Source organism: Apus apus, chromosome Z (assembly GCF_020740795.1).
Source record: "Apus apus isolate bApuApu2 chromosome Z, bApuApu2.pri.cur, whole genome shotgun sequence".
In the NCBI taxonomy this organism is placed as follows: Eukaryota; Metazoa; Chordata; class Aves; order Apodiformes; family Apodidae; genus Apus; species Apus apus.
Window position 1 is genome coordinate 27,028,780 of NC_067312.1, and position 26,252 is coordinate 27,055,031.

Here is a 26,252-nt window from a genome sequence, read left to right on the forward strand (position 1 = left end):
GGGCAGAGACCAAGCCTCTTGAAATGCAAGTGGTTTTTAACTTATGCAATCCATATAAAGAGCACAGTATATGTATTTCACGTTTTGCACAGTTTTCAAATATAACCCGTGCGCTCATTGCAAAAAGTGTGTTTTCTTCTAAATATGAAACTATGTGTCCAGAAATAAAGCACATTAGAAACAATTTGTAAAAAATTACAAGCTTTTTGCAGAGACATCTGTGCCTCCACTTGATGGAGAAGAGGGTTTTGCTTCCCTGTGGAGATGATACTAGCCCATACACGTTTCAGAGAGTCCCCAGGATCTATGGGAAGTTGGCGCCACCTGCCCACTTCGACTCCTCTGCAGTGTCATCCTGAGCTTCCTCACAGTCTCCACTGGGCACCCAGAGGGAGGCTGGGGTGAGGATCTTCCAAAAAGACTGTTACTGCTCTTGCCTGTATTAGTTTTTCTGACCAATCCCCTCCCACCTTGCGTGCCCTTCTGAAGACCAGCTGCTGTATCAGTGGGGGGGGATGACATGGCAGTTGGTGGGAGAAGATGAGGGATGATGGCAGGGGCACCCAAAAACAACTGAACCATGCTTTCATGTGCTTTGGAAGATCTGTGTATAGGACAGGCCTGAGCAAAGCCATCAGCACTGGGCCTGAAGCAAGCAGGCATGGGATAAGGCCGTGGCAGTGCAAAGCCAGAGCACTGACCTTCACTCGAATTCCCAGCTGTGAAGTCCCGAGGAATGTGAGGATGTCCTAATGAACCTTTGGGTGAGGAGCAGGAATAGGAGCGTGCCCGAATCCCATACACTATGCATTCCTACAAAAAAATTGCAGCAAATTAAAAGTTCTGTCATTTTGTAATGCATCAGCAAAAGAAACAAAATAAATCAATGACATAATTTCTGGAAGAAGGATGGCTGACCACATCCATACATTTTCTTGGGTTCATTAAAGCTCTAAGTTGAAGTAAAACATTAGATTATTTAATTTGAATTCTTAGGAAGTCTGTCATACTTCTACCATGATATATTTTTGTATGTTACAGGAAATAATTTGTGGGTGCAAGTTAGACTAAGAGAAAGCTTCCATTCTTCTCCAGTTTGGTGGCAAATGCCATCCACACAGTGTTGTTGGCCATTTCCTCAGATGACAAAGATACCTTCCTTTACCAGGGAAGCCACTAATCTTATTACTTTAATACCTCAAGAACATTTCATGGAAACTAGCACCTTGCCTTGGTAATTGATGTCAGTGTTTCCAAAGAAAGGACTTAGCCTCTTCCCCTTCTTTCTCTGCAATTTTTTCTTGTGTGATTTTCTGACCCCCAAATATGTCAATAATAAGGCCTGAAAGGAAACCCCCTATTTTTTTATACATAGTTCAGATCTCAACAGACCCCACTTCTAAACTGCTTTCCTTATTGTTTTTAAAAGCAACCCTAACAGCATACAGTGTTTGTGCTGGATTCTTTTTCTTTCTTCATGTAATTATTTGCTGAAGTTCAGATGAAGCCATACAGTGGCAAGAAGTCTGTCTAATAAAAACATAATCCCTACGAACAAAAAATAACTCTACCTATGTGTCTGAAGTTCTTAAAAATGGCACCATGGTCTAGTGAAGATTAATGTAGCCAGGATAACTTAGAAAACCACAATGAAGAGGAGAGATCAGCACTGGTCAATGCACAAAACCCAACTGAATTTGCCCGAGTCTAGCAATTGTCTTATAACTAGCAGCAGGCTAGTTTTATACTTCATAAAGCTGCTACCCTTTCACATAACTACAGCTGGTTAAACATTTCCTCACTAACAATGATCTGGTTAGAAAATGCTGATTCGCTGAATCTGTGATACTTCCTTTGAAACACTTCCGATAAATTAAGCCCTTTCTATGGCTGCTGACAAGCCAGCCACAACCAGGAAGCTCTGGTTCCACAGCACTGTGCACACTGCTCTCCACAGGGACTAACACTGCTAAGTGGGAACTCATTCTCCTTTTCAGATGTTTCTTACATGTTTTCAGTGACTTCTTTAAAAGGAAAACAATACAAACCAAGATAGTGTCAAATACCTTGGGCTGCAGACCGGGAGGTAAGTCTAATCCATCTCTGCTACAAGCCATGGTCTCTGAAGAGCCGAGAGGAGGGTAGTGAACATGGGATCTCTTTGAAACACCTCCACTTCCATCATCTATTTCAAGGTCATCAAGACTTGAACTGAAGCAGACAATGAAGCTTTTAATTCCCAAAAATTCTAATAACAATCTGCCTCAACCTTAAGGCAGCAAGCAAAGATCCTTCTGTATACTCTGATCAATAACAATCCAAACCACCATTATTATGTCAAGTAAATCACGCTCTGAGTCCCCTCTCAGGTTTGCAGTCAGCTGGTTAGGGTACTCAGTCACTCTCTGTACAGGACTTGTCTGACCCAACCTTGTGGATTTGCAGTACAGACATTTGCATCACCCCTGACAATGCACACTCCTACCACAGTCAGCCATGTCTGGAGGATAATTTTTGGACCTATGTTCAGCATCTCCCTTCAAATGACACGTTTTGTTTCACATATATACCTGCCTCTCTATATAGATGATAAGGAGAACTGAGACAACTAGATCAATTACACTATTAAGATTTGTGGGCATACATGGATATTCTGTGCATGTGTTAATTTGAAAGATATGATGTGGCTATTCACAGACATCTTTTTTTCTACATCTGTAACTTAACAGAGGATAGAAGAGAAAACTAACAAAATAAGTGACGGATGGTCTGAGACAGCTTATGAGATTAATTTAAAAAGATACAAACTTAAAAACATAGAGCACTATGAACAAACTAAAAAATGTCTAGCTAAATCAGTATTTCAGGCACCTACAGACTATTTGATTGGCCAGTGTTTCTCAGCAGGTAAGTGCAGTAAGGTTTCTCAGCAGTACCAGGATTTCCCAGAATGGGTCCCATTAGCTGCAGGAGCAAGTTCATGGTCTCATTTTCAGAGTGACTGGAATGAATGGCTGAATGCTTGCAATAACATTCCAGCCTTACAACATAAAAATTTAAAATATGTGTGGAATTTCTAAATAGTTACTAAATAGTTTCTAAATAGTCCCAGGGTTCATACCAGGAATAATAGCACAAGAATTCCTTCACATACCACTACAATTCACTTTGTGGAAGGGCAAATCTATTGATACTTTACAAAACCACTTCCTTATTACATTTATGGAGACCACCTTTTGCAATGTTTCCTAGTAATAGTCCATGTGACATTTCAGAAATGAGCTACTTAACTGCATTATCAGTTACTGTCACATTTTAAAACTGGAAAAGCAATACATATCTATGACAACAGACAAGCAGACACATTTTACTTGGAATTTTTTCTGACATAAAAAGCTGTTTTAAATATCTGCTAAGTAACTTGCCACATCACCTCAGACACTTTAAGAGAAGTGCTGCTGGAATTACATACTGATAGTCTTATGTGTAATATTTGGATCACTTGCAGTTGACATATTAGGTCAATCACATATGTCTAAAAATTCATATAAGCTCTTAAAGCTCATATCTAGATACCCAACCTGTATCTTAAAAAATGTGGGAATATCTAAAAGTGTGTAAGAGAAAAAGGTATGTGACAGGCAGAAGAAAAAGATTTATAGTAATTATGTGATATCCCCACAGGTAGCAAAAATAAAAAGTTTGGGAAAGAACAACTTATCATCTGGCATTTGTTGTCTTATCTGTGTTAAAAGATTCCTCCTAGTTGGACTTTACAGTTGTATAAGAAACTCAAAATTAAGGTAATATTACTGCTCATTTTAATCAACAACAGATAGACACTACCGCTTCATTACTTTTCTTACATAGATCTGATGCTCTACCTCCAAATAGTCCAAACTCTCTAGAAATGTGGGAGACAGATGTCTTCCTGTACAAGAAGGAAGGGATTTCATGTCTCTTTTATCAAGAGAAGCAATAAAACCTTTTATCAAGGAAATTTACTAATTGTTGAAACAAAAAATTATAGTTTCATCTTCAAAGCTCTCCCCATTCCTGAAGACAACCAGTTCACTGCACAATGTAAAAGCCATCTAGAGGTGGGTCCTCACACAAATCGCTCTGCTAGCAAAAAACCTTGTGTACCAGCAATAGAGCAGAAAAGTGTCTGAACCTGTCAGAAACATGATCTGTCTCTGCATTACATCTTTTCAGGTAAAAAAAAAAATGCAATTAAGAATAAGTTGCCTTCTACAGGCCAATGCAAGAAACTGAAAGATTCCTAGAACATTCAACAGATTTCAGACTCTTCTATGGATGGAAAATATAACTGAGGAAAACTAGGGTGAAATTATGGTTTATGATAAAAATGCCACCATGGAAACTCTTACAGTGAACAGCTGATTCTTTTTATTGTTTTATTTTGTTTTAAAAAAAAAGTGTAAAAGCATGAATTTGCATTAAAAATTAATTAGAGGACACCTTTTACTTGTTAAAAATGTTTTCATAACTATTTTATGAAAACAGATCTTTAGGACAATTTAAATACCAGTAATTGAAAACACTGATTTTTACCTCAGTAATAATATTTATTCAGCCAGATTCTGTTTCTTCTTTTGAAATTAAAGTTTATCATAAATAATCCTTATTCTGGCCACATCATCAAGTAAATTCCATACCTCCTTCTTTTCATGTCAGCATAAAGTTGGCTCCAATCCTTAATAAATCCATGGGTCTTGAATGGAAGATACGAATCTGCTCCATATGGATTGGACGGTGAAACAGTACTTTTTAAACCTACATTTTCTCCACATTTCACTGGCCTTTTATTTTCTTCTTTTGGAACATATATATACTGGTCATCCTCCTCAAGGGAGGGAGAAGAAGAGCTCTTAGCCATTGGGATTGAGTTGGTAGGATTCAGACTAATTTCACTGCTGACACCATCTTCATGAATGTTGCAAGTCCTTAAATCTCCAGCCTGCAGAGAAAAATTGAATGCTTGTAAAAGGCAGTAACAAGATGTACTGTCAGGGAACAGGAATCAGATTAGTTCGCCATTGTATTTGTGGTTATATGTTTTGCTTTTCTTCTATTACTTTTACAGCACATGAATTGAAAGCAAAATAAATGGATAAGAGGTTCTAGACCTTGAATTTGTTTTTTCCATAATTAGGGAAGCAATGAATTGGTATTTGCAAGTCTAACGGATTTCTCACTCATATTTTTATATTTTATTAAATGTATCAATTCATATATTTATAGCTTTTATTAAAAATATTGTAGAGTTGAACAAAAAGCCATGCATAATACATTAGTGCTGGAAACATATGGAGGAGAATTCAAACACTGTGCAATTTAATTTGGAAAAATCAGCCTACACATCATGCGCTTTTAATTTTCGAGCTCAAATTTTCTAAGTTTTGAGACAAATATACATGACTTGGAACAGAGGATTTCCAGGGGAGGAAAGGAAAGGAATTTTTATTTTTCAACATTAAACAATTACAGGCATGAAGCAGCCCTCCTCTTGCACAAAGACACTAATGGAGTTGCGAATTATGTTTTCTCAAGTATGGGAATCAAGATTTTGATGCTGGTTACAAATAATTATTTGTGCAACTGAGGTTGAGTTCTCCTGTCAACTCTGCAGAATATATTAAACTACAGTTTATTGTCAGCCTTTTAGTTAAGACACTACTGTCATCTACTTATCATAGAATCATAGAATGTCAGGTTGGAAGGGACCTCAAAGATTGTTTGAGCCAAGCTTTCCTGGTAGGAACACAGTTTAGATGAGATGGCCTAGCACTTTGTCTAGCTGAGTCTTCAGAGTGTTCAGTGTTGGGGAATACACCATTTGTCTAGGGAGATTATTCCAATGTCCAACTGCTCTCATGGTGAAAAATTTTCTTCTAATGTCCAATCAGGATTTCCCTAGGAGCAATCTGCACCCATTATCACTTGTCATTTCCATGTGATGCCTTGTAAAAAGGGAGTCTCCATCTTCTTGGTAGCCAACCTTTGAAGTACTGGAACACAGCAATAAGGGCTTCCCTAAGCCTTCTTTCCTCCAGATTTAACAAACCCAGTTCTCGCAGCACTTCCTCACATGGCAGACTTCCCAGTCCTTTGATCATTTTTGTGGTCCTTCTCTGGACCCTCTCCAGCAAGTCCACATCTTTTTTTGTAGAGCAGAGACCAGAATTGAACACAATACTCCAGGTGTGGCCTGACAAGCACTAAGTAGAGAGGGATGATGACTTCTTTATCTCTGCTGGTGATGCCCTTGTTGATGCAGCCCAGCACCCAGCATGGACCTTGATTTGTGATCCCACAGCCTGAGGCCCAACAGCATGGATAAATACAGAGGTGAAGAAAGTATTAAAACCTCTACCCTTTCAGCATTGTTGGTGACTAGTCAACCTCTCCTGTTTAACAATGAGCCAATATTCTTCTGATTCAGCTTATTGTTTACGTGTCTGAAGAACCCTTTCTTGTAGTTTTTGACACCTCTGGCTGACTTCAACTCAAGTTGAGGGTTCACTTTTCCAACTGCATCAAAAGAAGTGTGGCCAGCAGGTTAAGGCAGGTGATTCTCCCCCTCTACTCTGCTCTCATGAGACCTCACCTAGGAAGGGACTTTTTACAAGGGCTTGTAGTGAGAAGACAAGGGGGAATAGCTTAAAACTGCAAAAGGGGAGATTTAGATTAGGCATTAGGAGGAAATTCTTCACTATGAGGGTGGTGAGACACTGGAACAGGTTGCCCAGAGAAGCTATGGAGGCCCCATCCTCAGAAGTGTCCAAGGCCAGGCTGGATGGGACTTTGAGCAACCTGGTTTAGTGGGAGGTGTCCCTGCCCATGCAGGGGGGTTGGAACTAGATGATCTTCAAGTCCCTTCCAACCCAGAACATTCTGCAATTCTGTGATCTTTTCATGATCTGGTAATGTCCTTGTAATTCTCAACAGCTGTTATTCCACTTTTCCATCTCTAGTACATTTTCAGTTTGGCTTTGAGCAGAGTCAGAAGCTCACAGTTATGCCAAGGGGTCTCTTGCTCCACCTACTTTCCTTGCCTTTAGAGGGAATGAACTGGTTTTGCATTTCTAGGAGAGTGCTCTTGAAAAACTTAGAAAATGAATAATACTGAAAAGTCACACAGCCAGTGAAAACATTCAATCTCCAAAAAGCACCCGCATAAAAGCAAAAAGAAAGGAGGGACTGCTAGTGTCTCCAAACCCCATGTCTTCCAGATTTCTGAATTCATCCCCTACGGCCCCACTTGAGATGTGTTTTCACCCCCAATATTTCTCTTAGTAAAAGACAGAAAGAACTGCTGGCATTTTTGCAGCAGCCCATATTTGCATTCAAAGACCCCATGCATGCAAGTCTAGAAGTAGTTCTGTTGCACTGTGCAGATGACATGCACAGAAGCAAAATGCTTCCCCCACATCTTGCACAGCTGTACCTCCCTTCAAAATTATTCCTACCCAGGCAGAGTTTCCCCTCAGCACCAGAAGGACCTTCTCCAGCAGCCGCTCCATCTCCTGCTGTGTGGTGCTTTAGGGAGCTCAGCCTCAATCAGCAATTTCCCAGAATCACAGAATCCTAGGGGTTGGAAGGGACCTCGAAAGATCATCTAGTCCAACCACCACAGAATGTGGCTATGTGTTGAATAAAGGTTAGTAATCCAAGTAGAAGTACCCCCAGCAATATACTCAGGTAACATCCCTATCTGTAATGGAGCTGTGCTTCTGCAGCTCTGTACTTCCAACTTCGATACTGTTAAAATCAAGGATTCTTAGATGGCATTTATAGTCCCCTGCCAGTTTCTCACTCCTAAGTCATTATTTCATGCATCTCTCAGCAACCTTAGGTTCATTTTGAATATGCCAGCCTCTGACTGAAACTTTCGTCTCAGCTGTCGCAAACAACTGAATCTGCAGTGAATGTAGTGACTGAAGTGTCCCAGTGAATGGAAAAAAAGAAAAAAAAGAAAAAAAGAAAAATCACACTTGCAAAATCTCAGCCTTCTTCTAACATTATGATTTGATTGTTTCTTACTCTTATATTCCAACTTTCAGCCCAGAGAGAGCCCACAGCAGGTTACAAATAAATAAATCCCTTCAAACACCACTGAAACACAGATACATACCACCAGAATTTTTTTTACTGTGTAACTACACACAACAACTTCACTCAGGAGTTGGACTAGGCCCTCCTGCCCAAATTATGATATCTGAGTGTGACTGTAGGGGCGTGATTTCATGTGCAACATGGTGATGTAAAACATAATTTGGTTGGACACTCTGGCTTATCTCCAGTGCTGGTGACAAACAAATCAAAAACACAAACACTAAGTTAGGATCTTCAGTATCAGAATGCTCCATGCTCATTGTAAGGCATCGATTTCACCTTTCCAGCAATTTTGTTTAGCCTATGAGCTTATATATGAGCTTATACTTAAGTTTGGAAGTAAGACAGCAACAGCAAATTCATCTCTTTGATGAATGTACATAGAGTTCAGAAAATCTGAAGTACACATGAGCAAGTTACATTGTGTTAAGATTTCTTAGAAAGAAGCAAGTACCATTTAGCTCACAAACACACAGAAAAGACTATAAGAATTGTTTTAGAGTCTCTCCCTACAGGCTAGGGAGAATAATTCCATCACTGAATCTAGTAAAAGGGAACTCATAAGTGGGTTGCAAAATACAGCTGAGAAGAGTAAGGTATTACTGTTTGTATTCCAGAGCTTTACTAATCAGCCACACACCACTGCCGACAGATCCAGAAGATCCTACTATCACACAAATAAGTTATTTTAACAGAAGATGAAGAAAAATAGCCAAAAGTTCAAACATCAGCTTACTTGGTGTACTACCATGCAGTTTGCATATACTTCATCACTTCCACTCAGCATGGCAGGAAGTCTGGTTGCAGCAAACAAAGCAGGTGGAGCCTTGAGTTTCCTGAGAATATCAAGGGTAGAGTGTCTCTGCTCTGGAAAAAAGAAATTGTGGAAAATATACCATTTAATCTCAAAGCATTTTTTTTCTTATGTATATACAATATCATAAAAATGGAAAAGTTAAATATTAATCATCAAATCTTAGGATTACAATTTGAGTAATATTTGTGTGGCCACTCAAAATCTGCCCATTTTTTAATTGCCTAACACTTGGTATATGTTCCAAGTAGCCTATAGTTGACAAAACTCTAAAAGGTACCACAGAATTATTCATATTACTTAAAAAGAAGTGTTCTTGTACCCTAGTTAGCAAAACCTTCCATTTTCCACCTAAACTAGAATTCTGTAGAGATCAGTGGTTGCAGAAGTACACAGGACAAGATTTACACGCTGGGATGAAATGTGCATGATTCTGGCCCACACATTAAACACATCTGATACATTATATGAACAAAATACTCTTAAATTGCAGTGAAATAATTACTCTCCTAAAGCATTCTACCCACTGGAAGCAATATAAATACTAATCTCAGACCAATAAAGCAGATTAGTGTTCTTAAAACAGAAAACAAAATTACAAGGGGGATATAAACAAAACACCACAGATAGTGCCTTTACAGGATGTCAGCAATCAATCAAGATCTGACCCATGAACAACGTGTTTAGGATGAAGACTCTATCTGATCTACTTTTGGCAGTAAAATGAAAAATCATTAGTTTCACCAGAAAGAGAAGTTCAGAGTTCAGTTTTCAATACTGTGTCCATGACTGCAAATATTATAAAAAGCTGCATGTGCTGATTACTTCTTTCATTGCTTTTGAGCAGCAGAAAAGCTAAGTGCTGCAGCCTGTCCTGCAGGCCCACTTCTCTTAAAGCTGCATGTAACTATGAAGAACATACACCAACCCAGCATTTGAGCTCGTAGTCAAGGCATCATCTTGTCTTCTGACTGTAGGAGTAGCAAAATCTGACAATGTGGAAACCTGTCTTGGTCTAGATTGGATGAAAACAGGCTACCAAAAAAAAAAAAAAAAATCACAGTTGTAATGTAATTTTCCTTATTTTACAATGCTGTAGGTCAAGCACTGAACAACCCCAGGCAATGCTACAGGCTTGGGAAAAGCCAACAGAATCCTGGCTTGCATCAGGAACAGTGTGGCCAGCAGGACTAGGGAAGTGATCATGCCCTTGTACTCAGCACTGGTGAGGCCACACCTTCAGTACTGTGTTTAGTTCTGGGCCTCTCACTACAGGGAGGACACTGAGGTGCTGGAGGGTGTCCAGAGAAGAGCCACCAACTGGTGAAGGGTCTGGAGAACAAGTCATACAAGGAGAGGCTGAGGGAACTAGGGATGTTTAGTTTGGAGAAGAGGAGGCTGAAGCAAAATCTCATTGCTCTGTACCACTACCTGAAAGGAAGTTGTAGGGAGGTGGGTGTTGGCCTCTTCTCTCAAGTGAATAATGACAGGATGAGGGGAAATGGCCTGAAGCTGTGGCAGCGGAGGTTTAGACTGGACATTAGGAAGAATTTCTATACTGAAAGAGTGATCAGACATTGGAACAGCCTGCCCAGAGAGGTGGTGGATTCACCATCCTTGGATGTATTCAAGAAACGTGGAGATGCGGACCTTCAGGGCATGCTCTAGTGGCCAAGATTGTAGGTTTTGGTTTTGTGGTGGGATTTTTGTTTGGTTGGTTGTTTTGTTTTCTTTTTTTATGGTTGGACTTGGTGATCTCAGAGGTCCTTTCCAACCATGACCATTCTGTGATTCTGTGAACTGAGGTAGACTAGCATAACAATTATGTGAGAAAGAAAAGTATAATAACCAGGAAAATATCCAAAATCCAGACAATCAATAAACTCAATTCCGGTTTTTCTGTTACTGAAATTTTTGCATAAAATCCTTATTAGTCTGCATCAGAAATTTATTTTGTGCAAAGGCTGAAACAAAAAGATACCACTAAAGACTTTTCCCAGACTATATTCCTAAAGCAACGTAACTGCTTTTGGAAGATCAGAGTCTCATATAGCATGTTGGAGGGGAACTTTAAAGATCATCTAGCCCAAGCCCTCTGCAAGTGGGCAAGGATGTCTTTCACTAGATCAGGTCGCTCAAAGCTCTATCCGAGATCCCTGTGGCCATCTGCAATAAAAGTTATAATGAAGAAATTGCACTGGATTAAAAACTACATTTGTCAAGGTCTGGAGCATTTATTCCTTTGGAAAAAAAGTACCTGACCACTGACAAAACTGCAATGCTGCACCACTGCTTTTAGTTAATTATAAGATGTTATATCATAAAGCCCAAGAATAGTAAGCTTTATACTTAAGAGAAAACTGGAAATTCCCATTTAGAAATGCTACACTACAAATTATTTGGTTTCTAGTCCTGGCAGTCCTTGTGCATCTTACACCATTAAAACATCCTTACACTTCTCATTTTGCTTCTCCCTCCTGCAAGACTTCTAGCATTATTTTAGTGACTGACATCTAGAGAACTGTTAAAGCTACAAACCATTTCCTTATGTCTGCCAAGATCCCAAAGCCTTTGCCTACAAATAGTATAAAAGCATTGTTTTCTACAGCAGTTCATCAGCCTTTGGCAGCTAAAATCATATGGAAATACAATTTGGTGAAACTGGCAGTACTTTCTTGTGGCAAGAAACGCTTTCCAAGGTCTGGTCTTAAACCAACAACCAGCAAGAAAAAAAAAAAGTCAGGTCTTCCATTGCTTCTTATATGCTTACTATCTTCCCCAGCACAGACCCCCTCATATATAAATCCACTGGCTACAACTGGCAAGAGTGGTGGTATTTGGCTCCAGGGCTAGGCTGCAAAGGTTCAATGCATACCGCTGAAAACTAACCCAGCGATTAGGGATTCCCGAATCATGGTGTAAATCCTATCCTATAGAAGCAGTTTCTTGACTTCAGCAACAGGCCCCACTGCCTGGGTCTCTACAGTCAGTTAAGGGACTGTGCTATGAATTACATGTCTCAAGTGAAAATCAACAAAATCCCACTATAAATTCAGTTTTATTTATATAGCAACTTCTAATATGACTTCTACATTATTTTAAAATTCCACAAGACAGTAACAACCTATGTAACAACTTCTGAAGAAAGCTGCTTCAATGACAAGGTATAACAGAATATGTTATCTGCAGTACTTTCCCATCAGTAAATCTCTGTTGATTATCACTCCTGAAAGCCATATGCTTTCCTGGCAATGCTCCAGTCAGCCTGTTATTAAAGGTGAGGTATCTGAATAAATATTCATTGGGGTTTTTAAATGACTGACAAACAGCAGCAGGTTATTCTGTGGTTCATCTTGCAATATGACTCCACTGTACCCCCACTTCTCCCACTTCACCCCCAATTCAAACATACGTGAAGGCATGACTACATCAAACTAACTCTCTAACAACAAAAGTATTTAAAGACTTTACTGAATGCAGGGGGAGAGCATTATTAATTACACATTGTGCTAGTAACTTATTTCCACCGGACAGGCCTGCATAGTTTAAAAAGTGACCACCACAAACTGCATTCCCGCAGCCCCATTAATGGCCTCCAGCCCGCCTCACTGCCTACAAGTCATCTCAGTCTTAAGGAGACAACCAGCAGACCTTCCTACAGGTTAACACAGCAGCAAGTAAGAGCTCACTGCACTGTGTACCAGCAGTAATATGCAGAAAAGCTGTCCTTGCCTGAAAGACGAGGAGTGACAACAAAATGCACTTTCAAATAAAAAGTTTCAAAGATCTTCCCTACCGATTCAAAATGCTTATTCTCATTGGAAAGCTTATGGAAAGACAGACAAGACTGCCAGGACAAACTGGAACTTCTTGTGAGAGTGAAGGTACCTCAGAGTTTTAGCTCTGAAAGGTGTCAGTAATGGACTTCAAGATGCTTACTAAGGTAAAAATGACCCGAATACAACACAGAAGAATTGGCTCTTGTACTGAAACAACCCACCAAGCACAGCTCACAAAGCTGATCTTCCTGCCAGAGCTGAACACTCTCTACTGTGCCATGACCACAGAAAAAGAATAAAATAAAGGCATGTCTCCTTTACAGAGCCTGTGGCTCTCTGCCATATGCCTGGTAAACAGTCAGGAAAGATATATGTGTTATTTAGATGTAGGTGAAAAAAAGCCACCATGCTGGGAAGGATAATCTCCAAACATGGATAAAATAAAAGACCTTCACCAATGAATAACTCGGGCACAAGTTCTCTACATCTTCTGTAATACTGTCATCAAAGTTATAAAGAAAAAGCTGCATAATTTACCAGGCACAAATGCTTACAAAAATACTTTTAAAAAAACCACATGCTCCTCATAGCAATAACTCAAAACATGCTTTATGTTGGTGTAAGAAAATTTACAACCTTCAATGACCTGTGTCAGAAAATGGCAAGAACAAAACACTGACTGTTTTCCCACAAAAATAAAACTTAAATCGTTCTATAAGAGAGCATACAGTGAAAGACAAGAGGAATACATCAGTCTGACCAAGTAAAAAGCCAAGCAAGAAATTATAAATTCCTTTATCTAGATATAATGAAGTTTTCAGACAGCTCGTCACATTTACCCCCAGCAATCTGAGCAGGAGTTAATGTATAACTGTAAGTAATAGCGCTATGAAGTCAGTAAAAAAATGCAGACAGCTAAGTGCATGGGTCAGGCAGGACTGCAGAAATACTCCTCTAAATCCAGAAGTGGTCACCTGAATTTGGAGAAAGAAGTCCATACCCTCCTGGCGGTAGGCTGACTAAAGTGACACATACATCTGTAGATGTGGACCATGCAATCAGTTTCAATGGGGTTCTGCACTCCTAATTTGTCTGAGTGCTTCATTCAGACAGTGCAACTACTCATGGCAGCAGAGTTAAGGTAGTACGTAAAAAAAGCATCACATGGAGCATACAGCAGGTAGACTTTGAGGTGTTGTTGCAATACAGACCAACATTTAGCTGCCCAACATCTCTGGAGTGGAAACCAAAGCATTGTGTGGACAGGATCTGGCAACAGAATGGTAGAAATCATACTATCATGTTCAAGATGTGGTCCTAAAGTAGCCACTAAGAAGCACTGAGAATAAAGGCACTTGTCAATCATTTATTTTGATCTTTGTCATCTAAATGTGGAACATGGAAAAGTGTCCCTTTCCAACATGGGATTCACAGCCCTGACCTCCCTCCCTGAAGCAGTCACCTTACCTACCAAACAAATATACAAACAGAAATAAGTTGGTGACTCATTTTCTACAACAGCACAATAGAGTAAGTTCCCAAGATGGGGGATGCTTGGCTTCAGTTCCTATCTCTGCATGAACGTACTCAGCACGTTACTCCCACCTCCCAGCACAGAGGGACAGATTTATCAGAGACAGACATTCTCAGAACCCCTGAAGGTTGTTGAAGACTCCAAAAAGGCTCTCAGTGTCAGTGCCTCTGAACAGGTAGGGCTATGCAGAGCAAGGGGAGAGGCAAAGAGACCTGCCTTATGTCTATTTCACATTAAATAACAAAAGAAATACCGTTAGGAGTCTTGCAGCAAGGAATAAAACTTAATGCCCCTCCCCAGCCCAATCATTAATACACAGGGATGTTCACGTACTGTATTGTGCCTAATTAACCCTTAATTATGCCATGCACATGCAGCCTCAACAGGATGGAGGGGGTCTGCAATGCATGGCCCCGAAGGCGCACAGCTTGCACTTGCTTCCTAATGGCAGCTGGGAGATCAGGGGAAGGGCAGGGGCTCCACCACCCAGCCTGACAGGTCCCACAGCAGGGACAAAAGCCGACCTTGGGGCACACAAGGATCTTAAAATCTGAAAACACTGATGCATATAGTGCAAAGTAGGGGCATGAGGTTTTCAGCTTTGGACTCTTCAACTGGAGGTCTGCACAGCTTCCCTGCCTCTAGGAAAGGGAAGAAACCAACAGCCTGCTGGTTCAAAGAGGAAGGGTGGAAGCTGACATTTCATTGTCCAGTTCAGCTAGAGCATCCAGCACAGGTACACAACAATGTCTTTGTGACTTTTGGGGTTGGGAGGAAGAATCCCACACTGCTTACCACCAAGCAATACAAGTCTCTTGTTCACTGAGACCTGAACTCCTAAACAAGCAAAATGCAGCTGCAAGGTATGTGCCCCACACCTGCGTGTCAGGATCAACTGGTCATGATCAGATACTACCAGAAAAAAAAATGTAGGTCACCAGCACAGATCATGAGTCTGCTGTACCTTTGCAGAGGCACTTCTCCACGCTGAGGCACCCACAACTGTAATTCCCCAAGCACAAGCGAACACTTGAATTTACCACTAAAACATGCACATGCACCCAAGAGCACCTTCTTGCCCCACATATATGGTCAGCTATGCATACAAGCCATGTGTGTTGGTATATTATTAACAGGAAGGGGAAACAAGGTGCAATACTAAAACATGCAAACACCAGGTCTGTATAAAACACTTTACAGCAGATGAGGTATTAAAAAAAAAAAAAGCTATCTAAAGGTAAAATAACAGCAATAGTGCCACAGAGGATGGGTGCACAGCTACAGCACTTACAGATAAAGTAAGTCCTCATTAGAAATAGTAAGAACACACATCATGCAACTAGCAACACTTCCATCTTCTTTGTAAGCTGTGTGTGCATCCATACACCTTGCAGAAACTCCTGTACGCTTGGGAAACACTGGATTTTCCCATTAATAAAACTAAAAAGTTCAGGAAGTATCCTGCACGTTAAAATGTGCATTCTGTACACATTTTTCACCCTAAAACTAGGTCAAAGTCTCAGACTGTGTAAACATGATTCTCCTGGCTCATTGATTTTAACGACACTGATGGATCATGCTTCTCTTATTTGCCTTTTTCCCTTTCTGAAACACAAAAAAGCAATTTTATGGAAGAAAGCCCAAATTACTTTATTTGTCATTCCTTCACTTTATTTCTTCGCTTTTAAATGTAGTAAAAATATAGAAAAATATCTTTCCTCATTAAACCTTTCTTTCAGACAATTCTTCCTAACATAAGCTTTCCAGTCAGTTCCTTGCAATCTCCTTAAAAACCCCTTTATCATACAAACATTTATAAGGCTTACCTCCCAAAGACTTCTCCACAAAAGAGGACAATGTCTAGCTATGCAAAGACAGCAACTGACTTTGCCATCAAAGACAGTTACTGACCGTTTTGCTTTCTTTTATATAAGGCAAAAGATTTCCCTCTTCATTCTCATAAGATTTTTGTACATCATTTAAAAAGAATCCTGCTAGCTGTTGAGGCATATTTAAATTACCAAATTCTCCCTAAATGAAAACAACTGTAATCAGCAGAGCTTCCTGCAGCTGCTGCTATGCAGCTCATAGGATGTCAGAGCTGCTCAGTGAAAGTTACCCATGCAACCAGAAATAAAAAAAGCCCTAGGAGAGTAAAGAAAAAACTATTTAAAGAATAGAACATAATTTGGAGAAAATAATTTCCCCCTTAAAAAATTCCAGCACCATTATCTACAAAATTGTAACACTGAGGTAGACTTCTGACAGAAAGAAAATTTACCTTATGTGAGCTGTTTAGAGCCACCTGCACAGAAACAGACAATGAAAAGGAGACAGAGCTATAAAGCAAGATTCATTTTAAAAAAAAGACAGCTTTTTCTACCTGGTTTGGATGCCCTTCTTCGAATCCTCATTTTAGGTACGGAAGGCCAAGAGTAATTAAAAGGTGAATCAGAGTCTGAGTCCATTTTTGTGCTAAATACACAGAGAGCAGATTTCCAAAGTTGCACTTTGTTGTTCTCTATAGCAAGTCAAGTCTAAGAGTGATGTAAAATAAAGGAATGGACAAAGAAGGATCAAATTGCCCACTAAACACAGGGGAAGAAGAAGCTGTAAATGTTTGCTCTCTTCAGGCGTCCAGGCATGTAGACAGATCAGGCTCCAAATATGAAGGCAGAAGCAGGGAGGTTAAAGTATGAGAGATTCAAGTAGAGCTGTTGCATCGTGGTCCAGAGCTATTTGGAAGGTCACAGTGTACCAATGAATCATTAACTCACCTTTCCATTTTGATGTAAATGAAAACAATAGGAGCCGAGTAAGGAACGAGAAAATAGGTCTCAAAAATAAACAAACTACTGCAAGTTTTTTCAAAGCCTTGTTTTGATGTTAATAGTGGGGTTTACAAGGACTCTGAAATTAAGGATAGGCAAATGGCTGGAATTAAAGAAGACAAAGATTAACAGTAAACTAAGAGCACTAATCAATCTGCTGGACCCTGTATTACTGCAGAGCAATACCCCTCCTCTCAGCATTTACAACTTTGGCAGACCGTGTGAAGTTGCAGCTGGAAAAGCAGCGATAACCCACTGAAAAATCTGTCGGTCCCATCTTTCTAGCTGAAATGAGCTTAAGGCTTAAGTACTATAAAAGATTACACTGTCATTAGATGAGCACTCTTTCTAATCATATTTAGTCTGAATAGTATTTTCTCCTTCACACAGTCACCAAGTTAGACAGTTAATCATAAGGATTTTGTAGAGCTGGCACCTTTACAGCTCTGGTCTAACCTCACAACAACACACAATACAGCTAGTGACTAATTTACAACAAATCCTCCATTCTTATACAGTCTCCCTGAACAACTCGTAAGCAATTAGTATTCAGTAGGAACTCATTATCCCTTCCCCCAACATTTTACAGAACACAAACTATTTTTTTTTCTTTTTTTTTTTTTAAACAGGCTCAAATGTGTCTATACAAGAGCTAATACCAAAATAACATGCAATTGTTTCTTAACCAACTCCACCAAACATTGCTTTTAGTTACCCCACAATGTATGTGGTTTTGTACTCCACAGAAAGGAGGAGAGAGAATGTTGATCAGCTTAAATGTTAGTTTTTGGAAGATGATGACATTTGAGCTTGTTAACATTCCTTACTTCACTTCAATTATTTTTCAGGCTGCTGAGGTCTGCAGTGCTACTTCTGTATTATGTTTCAAGTGATTCTCCAATCCACATTTCAGTCAGAGATAACAACGTATTTATTGAAAGAGAATAATGCAATTCAAATGCAAATGTAATTCAAAACCCATTAGAAAAATACCTATCAAGTTTTCAGGGATAAAATAATTATTATACAAGAACTTAATAAAAAGCACAAATTACATAAAACACAGTTGAAACACATCATTGTTCTGCCCTTCCCTTAAATGAAGTTCTGCCCTTCCCTTAATTGAAGTTCTGCCAGCTTTGTTAGGCCTGAAAAGAGTAATTTGCCCCAGACGCTGAAAGCCTTCGACTTTCACTTTAAATATTAGACACTCCCACAGACTCTGTTTGATTTTTATATATAATTAACAGCCCCAGGGAATTACAACAGACAATGGATGACCAAAAATACAGAAAGGATATAAATCCATGCTTTAAGCATCCACTTCAAAACATCTCCACTCCCTGGAATGTCAGGTTCAAATTGCACTGAGAAATCCCCTTGGCATACAGGAATGCAGGCGCTGACTTACACCTTCCCACCTCCACACTACCCAGGCCACTCACCTGCCTCCCATTGTGGACACAGTTTGAAGGAAAAGGAAAGGACAGCATGTATTTGTTGGATAACTTTTTCACTTAAGAAATGTTCTTGCTAACTGCCCCAACACAAAAGATTTCCCCTCTACACAGCAATTCTTCCTATCCAAGTGTGACCTCTTGCTCATCAGATAGATTCAATGCCAACCATAAGAAAGGCTTCGTGGGCAACCAGCAATTTACATTTAAAGAGCTGTGTGTTTTACACTGACTTTAAAATTTCTCACATTTCGATTTTAGCTATTATCCCTTTGACCTGCTTTATGAGAAATGGTAAATTTTGCTTGCTTCTGTGGTATCTACACTTGTGCATCTTTTCTCTAATTGACCAATTCTGGGTTTTTTCACTTACACATTTAAGTAAAATACACTTACTCCCACTGGTCTTCCTGGGCTTCTGCCTTCTCCAGGAAGGGATAACTAGGACCAACACTCACAATGCGGAAATGCAGCCGATATATTTAATGGCATTTAAATATTTCACATGCCAAGACATTTACTTTCCTGAATACCTCTGTACACTCCATGAACATTCTCACTGACTGCTCAGTTACAGCCTGCTCCATCCCCTAAACCAGCTGCGTTCATTTAGAAACTTCTAATACAAATGAGTTATTAAGGATTTTTAAATAATTTTTCAACAGCAGCCCTAACACTCAGGGAATCCAGCTAAATTTCTGGTGTGATGAAAACCTGATAGTTTATTCCAGTCATTTATCCTTTATTTCTTGGCCAAGTTTTAGGCTTTTCAATCCCACTTACTGCAATAGGACCTTGCATGGGCATTTGTCAACAGCAGTTGGAAAGCACAGATAAATTATCAATCTTAACCCCTGTTTCTGAAGGGTTAATTGAATATCACTCATGTTATTTGCTCTGTTGAAGCCTTGTGAAAGATTTTTTTTTCTAGTTTGCAAAAATCCTTTATGCAGCCATTAAAGACCTCATGCTGCTTTTTGCCATAAAGGAGGGCTTTGCCTCACAGTCTTTGGCTGAATTTTTTTCCCCCCATTCTTGTAATTTGTGGGATGATCCAGCCCAATTTTCACCTGCTGCTCTTTGTTTCCAAAGCGCACGCATTTGCATGCAGCTGGCACAAAGATCTGACAGCTTATGAGATAAAAGGTGTTTTCTAGCTGGAAAATATTAACCTCACTTTCCACTGAAAAAATGTTTTCAGTTATGTATACCAAGACATAGATGTGAAGATAAAGAACAAATGGGGGTTTTGTGAGCACTACCTAAGGCTAACTCTTCTGATAAATAACGTAATGCCTTAAATTCTTCCACTTAGTGCTTGCCAAAACACATCCGTATGATATAAATGTTTTCCAGAGATATCACAGTCTATTGTCTATTGTCTGACCACTGCCATGGCTTGTGGCAAGTCGGAAGGAAGCAGAGGAATGTCACCAGCATTGGCAGCCTCCAGAACAGCACTGTCACCTCCCCAGCACACTCAGAGGACAGCCCCACAGTGCCAAATGGGTAGCCTCGCTCTCCCCAAACACTGCTAAACCACAGGCTGGCAGGTCTCTTGGGCAGACCAGAAGGAGGTAACCCCTCTTGGACCAGTGCTCCCTCCCCAGATGGAGAACGGATGTACAAGGGATGGAAAGCAGGGCTACCAGCCCCAGAAATAGGGCTGGAAAGGGTCACTGTTGGATGCAGGTGAGATGAGAGCTGCCTGAACATTGGCTCTGCCCAAAATGCCCTGCCTGGTTTGGTCTGGGTAGAGTGTCCCCTAATGTTAGAGGTGAAGTTGAATCCCCCCCAGCTTGGTTCTGCCCAGGAGTAGCAGAGGCTGCAACCATTTCTCAGAGCAGCAGAGAAGACTCTGACAAAAAAAGATGGTGTAAAAAGGGCTAGGTGATCTTCTCCATCAGCCTCTGTGACCCACAAGCACAAACGGCTTTCCTACCTTTTTCACTCCTATGTTTATATTAATTAGAGCACATGTTCCCACACAGCAGGTCAGCCAATGTACCTGGACAAAGTTATCTGCATTACCCTACACTGGACTTAATCATCCTGAAAACTTGGCACATGTGCATTAAAGGCAATTAAACCTACCAGCCATGTCCCACACACCAAGCACCCTCCAACTCTAATGCACCTTCCACCTGACTGAAATGATGAGACCATGGCTGTACAGACTCCTGTCAGCAACAGCCGCACAGGTCTCATAAGATGCCTTGCCACACATTCTTATTACCTCTCCTCTCTACCAGAGACCTGGGTCTTTCTTATGAAAGTTTATACTGGACAAGTCAGAAAAAACTTTGCCACGTCACTACTCTCCCTCTCTCCCTTTCCCAAATCATTGAACCTACCTCTGAAAAACAGACCCAACCCCAAATCTTAGCAGATTACCTCCCTCAGGTTTTTTTTTATTATTATCTTCCTTATTGTTAAATTTTAGATGGGTGATTCATGTGTTTGTTTTAGGGAACTGGCCCATTCATTTCCTCATTTTGTGAACAGAGACCTGTCGAGACCTCCCACAAATAACACAGCAGTTTCAGGTATACAGCCTAGACATCTCCTCACATGAAATTAAATGTCCCTGACCCCATCCAGCCCCCAAAACCTCTCATTCACACCTTCCCTCATGCAGGTATTCTCTACTCTTCCATTCAAACAGCTGATGACAAAACCCACCCACTCTAGAGACTTCTTTTCTGTAATGAATGTCTCTTATAGATGCCGTGTAGACAGATACCATAAATACTAATGAAAAATACAATGCAACAAAGCTGTACTACAAATTTGGGTCAATTTTTTGTTGATTTATATATAAATGCAGATTCTTGGACACTGAAGTGGACATGAACACAGAACCCCTACTGCCTTCATAGGCACAATGTAGGGAGTGGCAGGCCACCCTATCCATATCCAAAAATGCTGTCCTCTCCAGACCCCCAAGTTTACTGAAACACTCTGCAGTCATGGCAAGCTTCAGGAGAAGCAAAGTCAATTTGTATGCACCACTTTCTAAACTGCTCTAAGCTGGACTGCCAGTCCAAGTGTTTTCATGTTCCACTGCATTAACTTCCACATGGACATATCTTTTTATCAACCCCAGACAGGGCACATGGAATCACAATGCTGCTGCAAACCACCTAGATTTAAAGGAGACCACTCGATCTTAATTTATACCTAACTCCTTACTGTTGTCCTGCAGGTATAGTTTTCATGACAATGTGTATTATAAAATTATTTTTAAGGCTGTTATTTTAATGTTTTCTTTGAAACCAGGGCTGCAACTACTGTTAGAACTGCTATAACAAGAATTGCACTTTCACACTAAAAACCATCACATTCGTGATATTCAAGAATTGTTGCATTATCATGCAAAGACCTATCAGCAACATGCACCTTTTTTGAAAAGCAACTGTTTGTTAGTGGTGATACTTAAAACTTTTTTTTCAGATAAAGTAAAGGAGCAATGTACCTTTAAAAATTTAAGAGAAACCATTTCACACTAACTATATTAGCACTGCAAGATCCTTGGAGGACCACAGGATTGAGATGAAGAGGGGTTCAAAATTTTTACAGAACTGAAGCAAAAACATGACCTCTGCCCAGTGTAGCTCCAAAGAGCCACTGGACATGCACAGTCATCTCAGGCTTTGTCCCTAACTCTTCACATTGTCCAGTTCACTGTCCTGCTGTCAGCATTTCACAGCGTTCCTCCAACACAGACCTTTCTGATGCCTGGTGCATGACTGATTGCAGATTTTTTTTTTTTTCCCCTTCTTTACCACACCATTCACCTGATGTGGTTTAGAATAACAAGCTCATTAATACTACTTCCATGTGACAGCGGTCGGTATGCCCTGACTCTTGAAACAACCACTAAGCATTTTCAAGGTACATAAAGAGATAATTTGCCTAAATGCTCTCCTTGTCTAGTATCTACTCACATCAAAAGATTAGCTGGGATATGCATTACAAATGTGGATGAAAAGCTAATTTATTTATTTTTTTTGTCCTGTACCCTGATGAAAAGCTCCCTTGAGTTTATTTGCAAAAGCTTGAGAACTAAGGACTGAAGTCAATAAAAACCTCTTCCTGGTTTCAGCTCCACAGAGGACTGTGTGAGCCCCAGCAACACGGAGAGCACACATGGCCTCACATGAAAGCAAACCCAAGTTTGACTTGGACCTTACTCCTACTGAAATTTCAGCAATGACTTGGTTACTGAGCCTATGCTTAGGCTGGCAGCCTGCACCGCTAAAATGTTCACCAAAGACCCATCTCGTTAAAAATCCAATTTTCCAGGTTTCAGGGAAGATTCAAGGGAAGGGCTGCGTCTCAAGGAGGAAGAAAACTGAGAAATGTGTTCATGTGTGCACTTCCAAAACTACAATTGCTTTCTTCACAATGTTTTCCTGGATTATATTTCAGATTTAATGAGTGACTTGACATTATATGTATCCCAGACTATTTATTTATGTTAGCATGAAATGAGACCAGGCAGAAGACAGGCAAAAGAGCTTATTTAAACATCAGAGGGGGAAGAAAAAAAAAAAAAAAAAAGGCCTCTTTTTGAAGGATTATTTTGTTGAACAAATTTGTCTTGGATTTTAGGCAGAGGAGGAGGACAAGTTCTGGGAAGCCAGACAGCACACGTTTGTAACTTGTTCGTTTTTCTTTCTGTCTTCCTTTTAAGGTTAACTTGAATTATAATGTCTCAGAAAATCAATAGTGGAGGAAACCTCAAGAAACAAGAAAACGCTTGTTGTAGTGCCTAATGCTGCTTCTTCCAGATTTCTCCACAGCTTCTTAATTAAGCTCAGTTCAGGCTCACATCCCAGAAGATTCTACTTCCCACATCTTCTGTAGCTCTCAACTATTCTGTAAACTTAAATATTTAGTTGTTTATAGACATTCCAAACAAATAACAATGCTTCACCTACTGAAATAAACTACTGCCACATTTAAATATTGTTTATGGCAGATCAACCTCAGGTTAAGTCTCTGTTTTGCAAAGTGGAAAAAACCATGCTAAGATTTTGCAAAAGTAGAAGCAGCAATCTAAAGATCTCTGAAAGCTGCAGAGAAAAAAAGGGCAGAGTGCAATTGCCACGGTCATTAGCTGGAGCAGTTACTATGCCATTTTCTTCAGCTATTATTTTTCTCTGCAATTTTCAGACCAGCTACCTTTCGACTAAAAATGAGTTTTTAAAAAAGCCTCCTTTACCACAAACTGACCTTCCAGAACTTCTTCAGTACAATCAGTCTGAGTATTTGCACAACTCCAAACATTCAAGGATTGCCGTGCCTCTTTCCCACCTCACTCTTATGGTCTTTCTAATTTTAGGTTAAAAGCCAAGACACAGGGAAAAGATAAGTGACATGCCCAAGGTCCTACTGGAAATTTGTTAAAACTGAAGCAAAGGTCTGCAGCTCCTGGACTAGGGATGTTATGGCTGAATCACCGAACTCTCTCAAATCATAAGAGAAAGAGAAGATTGAAAACTGACAGGAAAATAAAAATTACCACAAGTAGAAAAAATCTGCACAGCTTTACTCACAGGACTCTTTTAAGTGCTTCAAATAGGCAACACTTAACATGTAACTTTCACTTTCATCTATCAATAATCATAAATTAGTTCCTGTAGTTTGAATATCAAAAGAGGCACACTTGCCTCAAAACACTTCCAAATGCAAACATTCTCCACACTGAAAACCAAATGCAAGCAAACATTAAAACAGGAGTGAAAGATGTGGCCACATGAAGTAGAAAAACCAATAGTTTTACAGACCCAAACAAAAGCTGGACAAAGGTGAGACTTCAGACAGCAGAACCATGCTTTCTTCTATCCTAAAAATAACCCCACCTTCTTAAGTCTTACCAACCACAGTAAGGAAATCCAATTGAAAAAGAACAGAACAGCAACACTGAAACCAAGTTTTTCTGCAGATTACAGTGCAGACCTACTGGTTTACACCGAGATCATTATGTTCTGTTCCTTAAATTGATCTGTGGTGAAACTGGAATTCTGTGGAATCATGAAAATCAAAGGGCAGGCTCTACTAAAAACGCTTTGTAGCTGCCTGGTCAGATACAGAAAACTGCCAAAAATTTGGCATCAGTATTCTTATCTCTTAAAAGTGCAAAACGTGGCTTGCAGAATGTTTTCACCAACAGCAGAGCAAACAGAATAGATTAGGCAGACACCACTAGGTCACTGCACTGTAACCATGAGAACAGAGAAAATATTTTGAAAACTTAACATCATCCTGCCTCCCTGAATTTTAGGAAAAAAAAAAAAAAAGAAAAAGAAGAAGCTATATTTCCTTGGAAGAAAAACTGAAGATTATATTTTTCTTATTGGAAAAAAGAAACTTCTGCAGCTTTATAAATGGCCTTGTGAACATACTCTTTCCAAACCAGCTATGCAAAACAGGAAGGAATTATAAATGTTTAAAAACACATGCCCAGCTAACACTGTCACTTGCCCAATGGTAACATCATTCAGCTGTCACATCTTAGACTCTCCCAAAATGTAGATGGCTGCTGACTCTGAGGATGACAATGCATGGCAATAATACACATGCTTAATATTGAAAGGGAAAAAAAAAAATTATCCTTTTTTTCTTTATTTCATTCACTCTCCCCAACTGGACATTGTTTTTGTCTCTCAATCTTCTTAAAAAAAAAAAAATTAAAAAAGGGTTTTTTTGTTTTTTTCCTCTTGTAAACACAAAACAGATCTCTAACAATTTCCAGAGGTGACAGAGAGAGGAGACAGAGGGGAAGAAGACTGGCAAGTGTGACTAGCACTGAATTCAGCAGCCTTCATACAAGCTCCTGGTGAGGCTGGTCTAGCATCCTGTTGTGGCCCACAGTTTACCCCTATTGCTTCAATTTTGAATATGGAAAACCCCAAAAACATCATTTGTAGTTCACATGGCTTCTTACTGGCCCATCATCCCCCAACACTCAGAGGGGTGGAACCCCACGGGCCCTCCAGCAATCCTGGAGGACAAGAAGCCTCTTGTGCAAAAAATTGAATTACAATTCTCAAAACTTAACTATAAGATTCAAATGGTTTCTAAGGCAGCCATGTCCCAACCCAAACATGAAGCAAGGAGAGTTGGTAGCCTTCTAGCACCATACCGGCTGTTCTGAGCATCCCTGCAAAGAGACTCACAAAACTCCACTGGGTGTGGGGAAACAGCCAGCACAGTCAGTATCCTTGAAAGGGCAAGCTGGGGAAAAAAACAGCAAGAACAGCAGAGCCCTTCCAGGAGCCACAGCTTTTTTGAAGGACTCTTCCAACTCAAACTATTCTATGATGAGGATGATTTTTGGTAAATGTTTTTCTAAAAGAAAGAAACATGTGGAAAAACATGTGAGAAGCATAAGTGAGGGAATTTGTACCCATTCAAAGAGCACTCACATTCTTGGTCTTGGAAGTCCTCTTTGATTTACACATCCAACTTCCTAGTGAGATTCCAGAGTTTGCCCGTTTCTATTAATTCTTCTTCACTCAACCCCCTCCTTAGCTATTCTTCCTCTTCCTCTCCCCCACCGACAACCATTTCCATTTCTCTTCTTATCCCCCACTGTGTGCTTTCCAGACAAAAACATTGCCATTTAACAACACTGCCAAGTAAACAATTTTTGAACAAGTAGTTTAAAACAATCCAGGCTAATAAAACTAC

General features: G+C 39.9%; 1 protein-coding gene across 2 annotated transcripts in view; it reads right to left on the minus strand.

Annotated features, from left to right (window-relative positions):
- Positions 1-26,252, minus strand: part of ARHGEF28 (Rho guanine nucleotide exchange factor 28) — a 121,395-nt gene that overhangs the window by 46,652 nt on the left and 48,491 nt on the right. Inside the window, exons 1-5 of one of the 2 annotated variants that reach the window (XM_051642984.1) lie at positions 16,650-16,912; positions 8,876-9,006; positions 4,680-4,981; positions 2,067-2,211; positions 702-813 (exon numbers count right to left, since the gene is read on the minus strand). In XM_051642984.1, the coding sequence (XP_051498944.1) occupies positions 702-813; positions 2,067-2,211; positions 4,680-4,981; positions 8,876-9,006; positions 16,650-16,734 (775 nt within the window). In that variant the 5' untranslated portion in view covers positions 16,735-16,912. Of the gene's footprint in view, positions 1-701; positions 814-2,066; positions 2,212-4,679; positions 4,982-8,875; positions 9,007-16,649; positions 16,913-26,252 lie in introns of those variants that run through there. The other variant, XM_051642983.1, reaches the window with a different exon arrangement.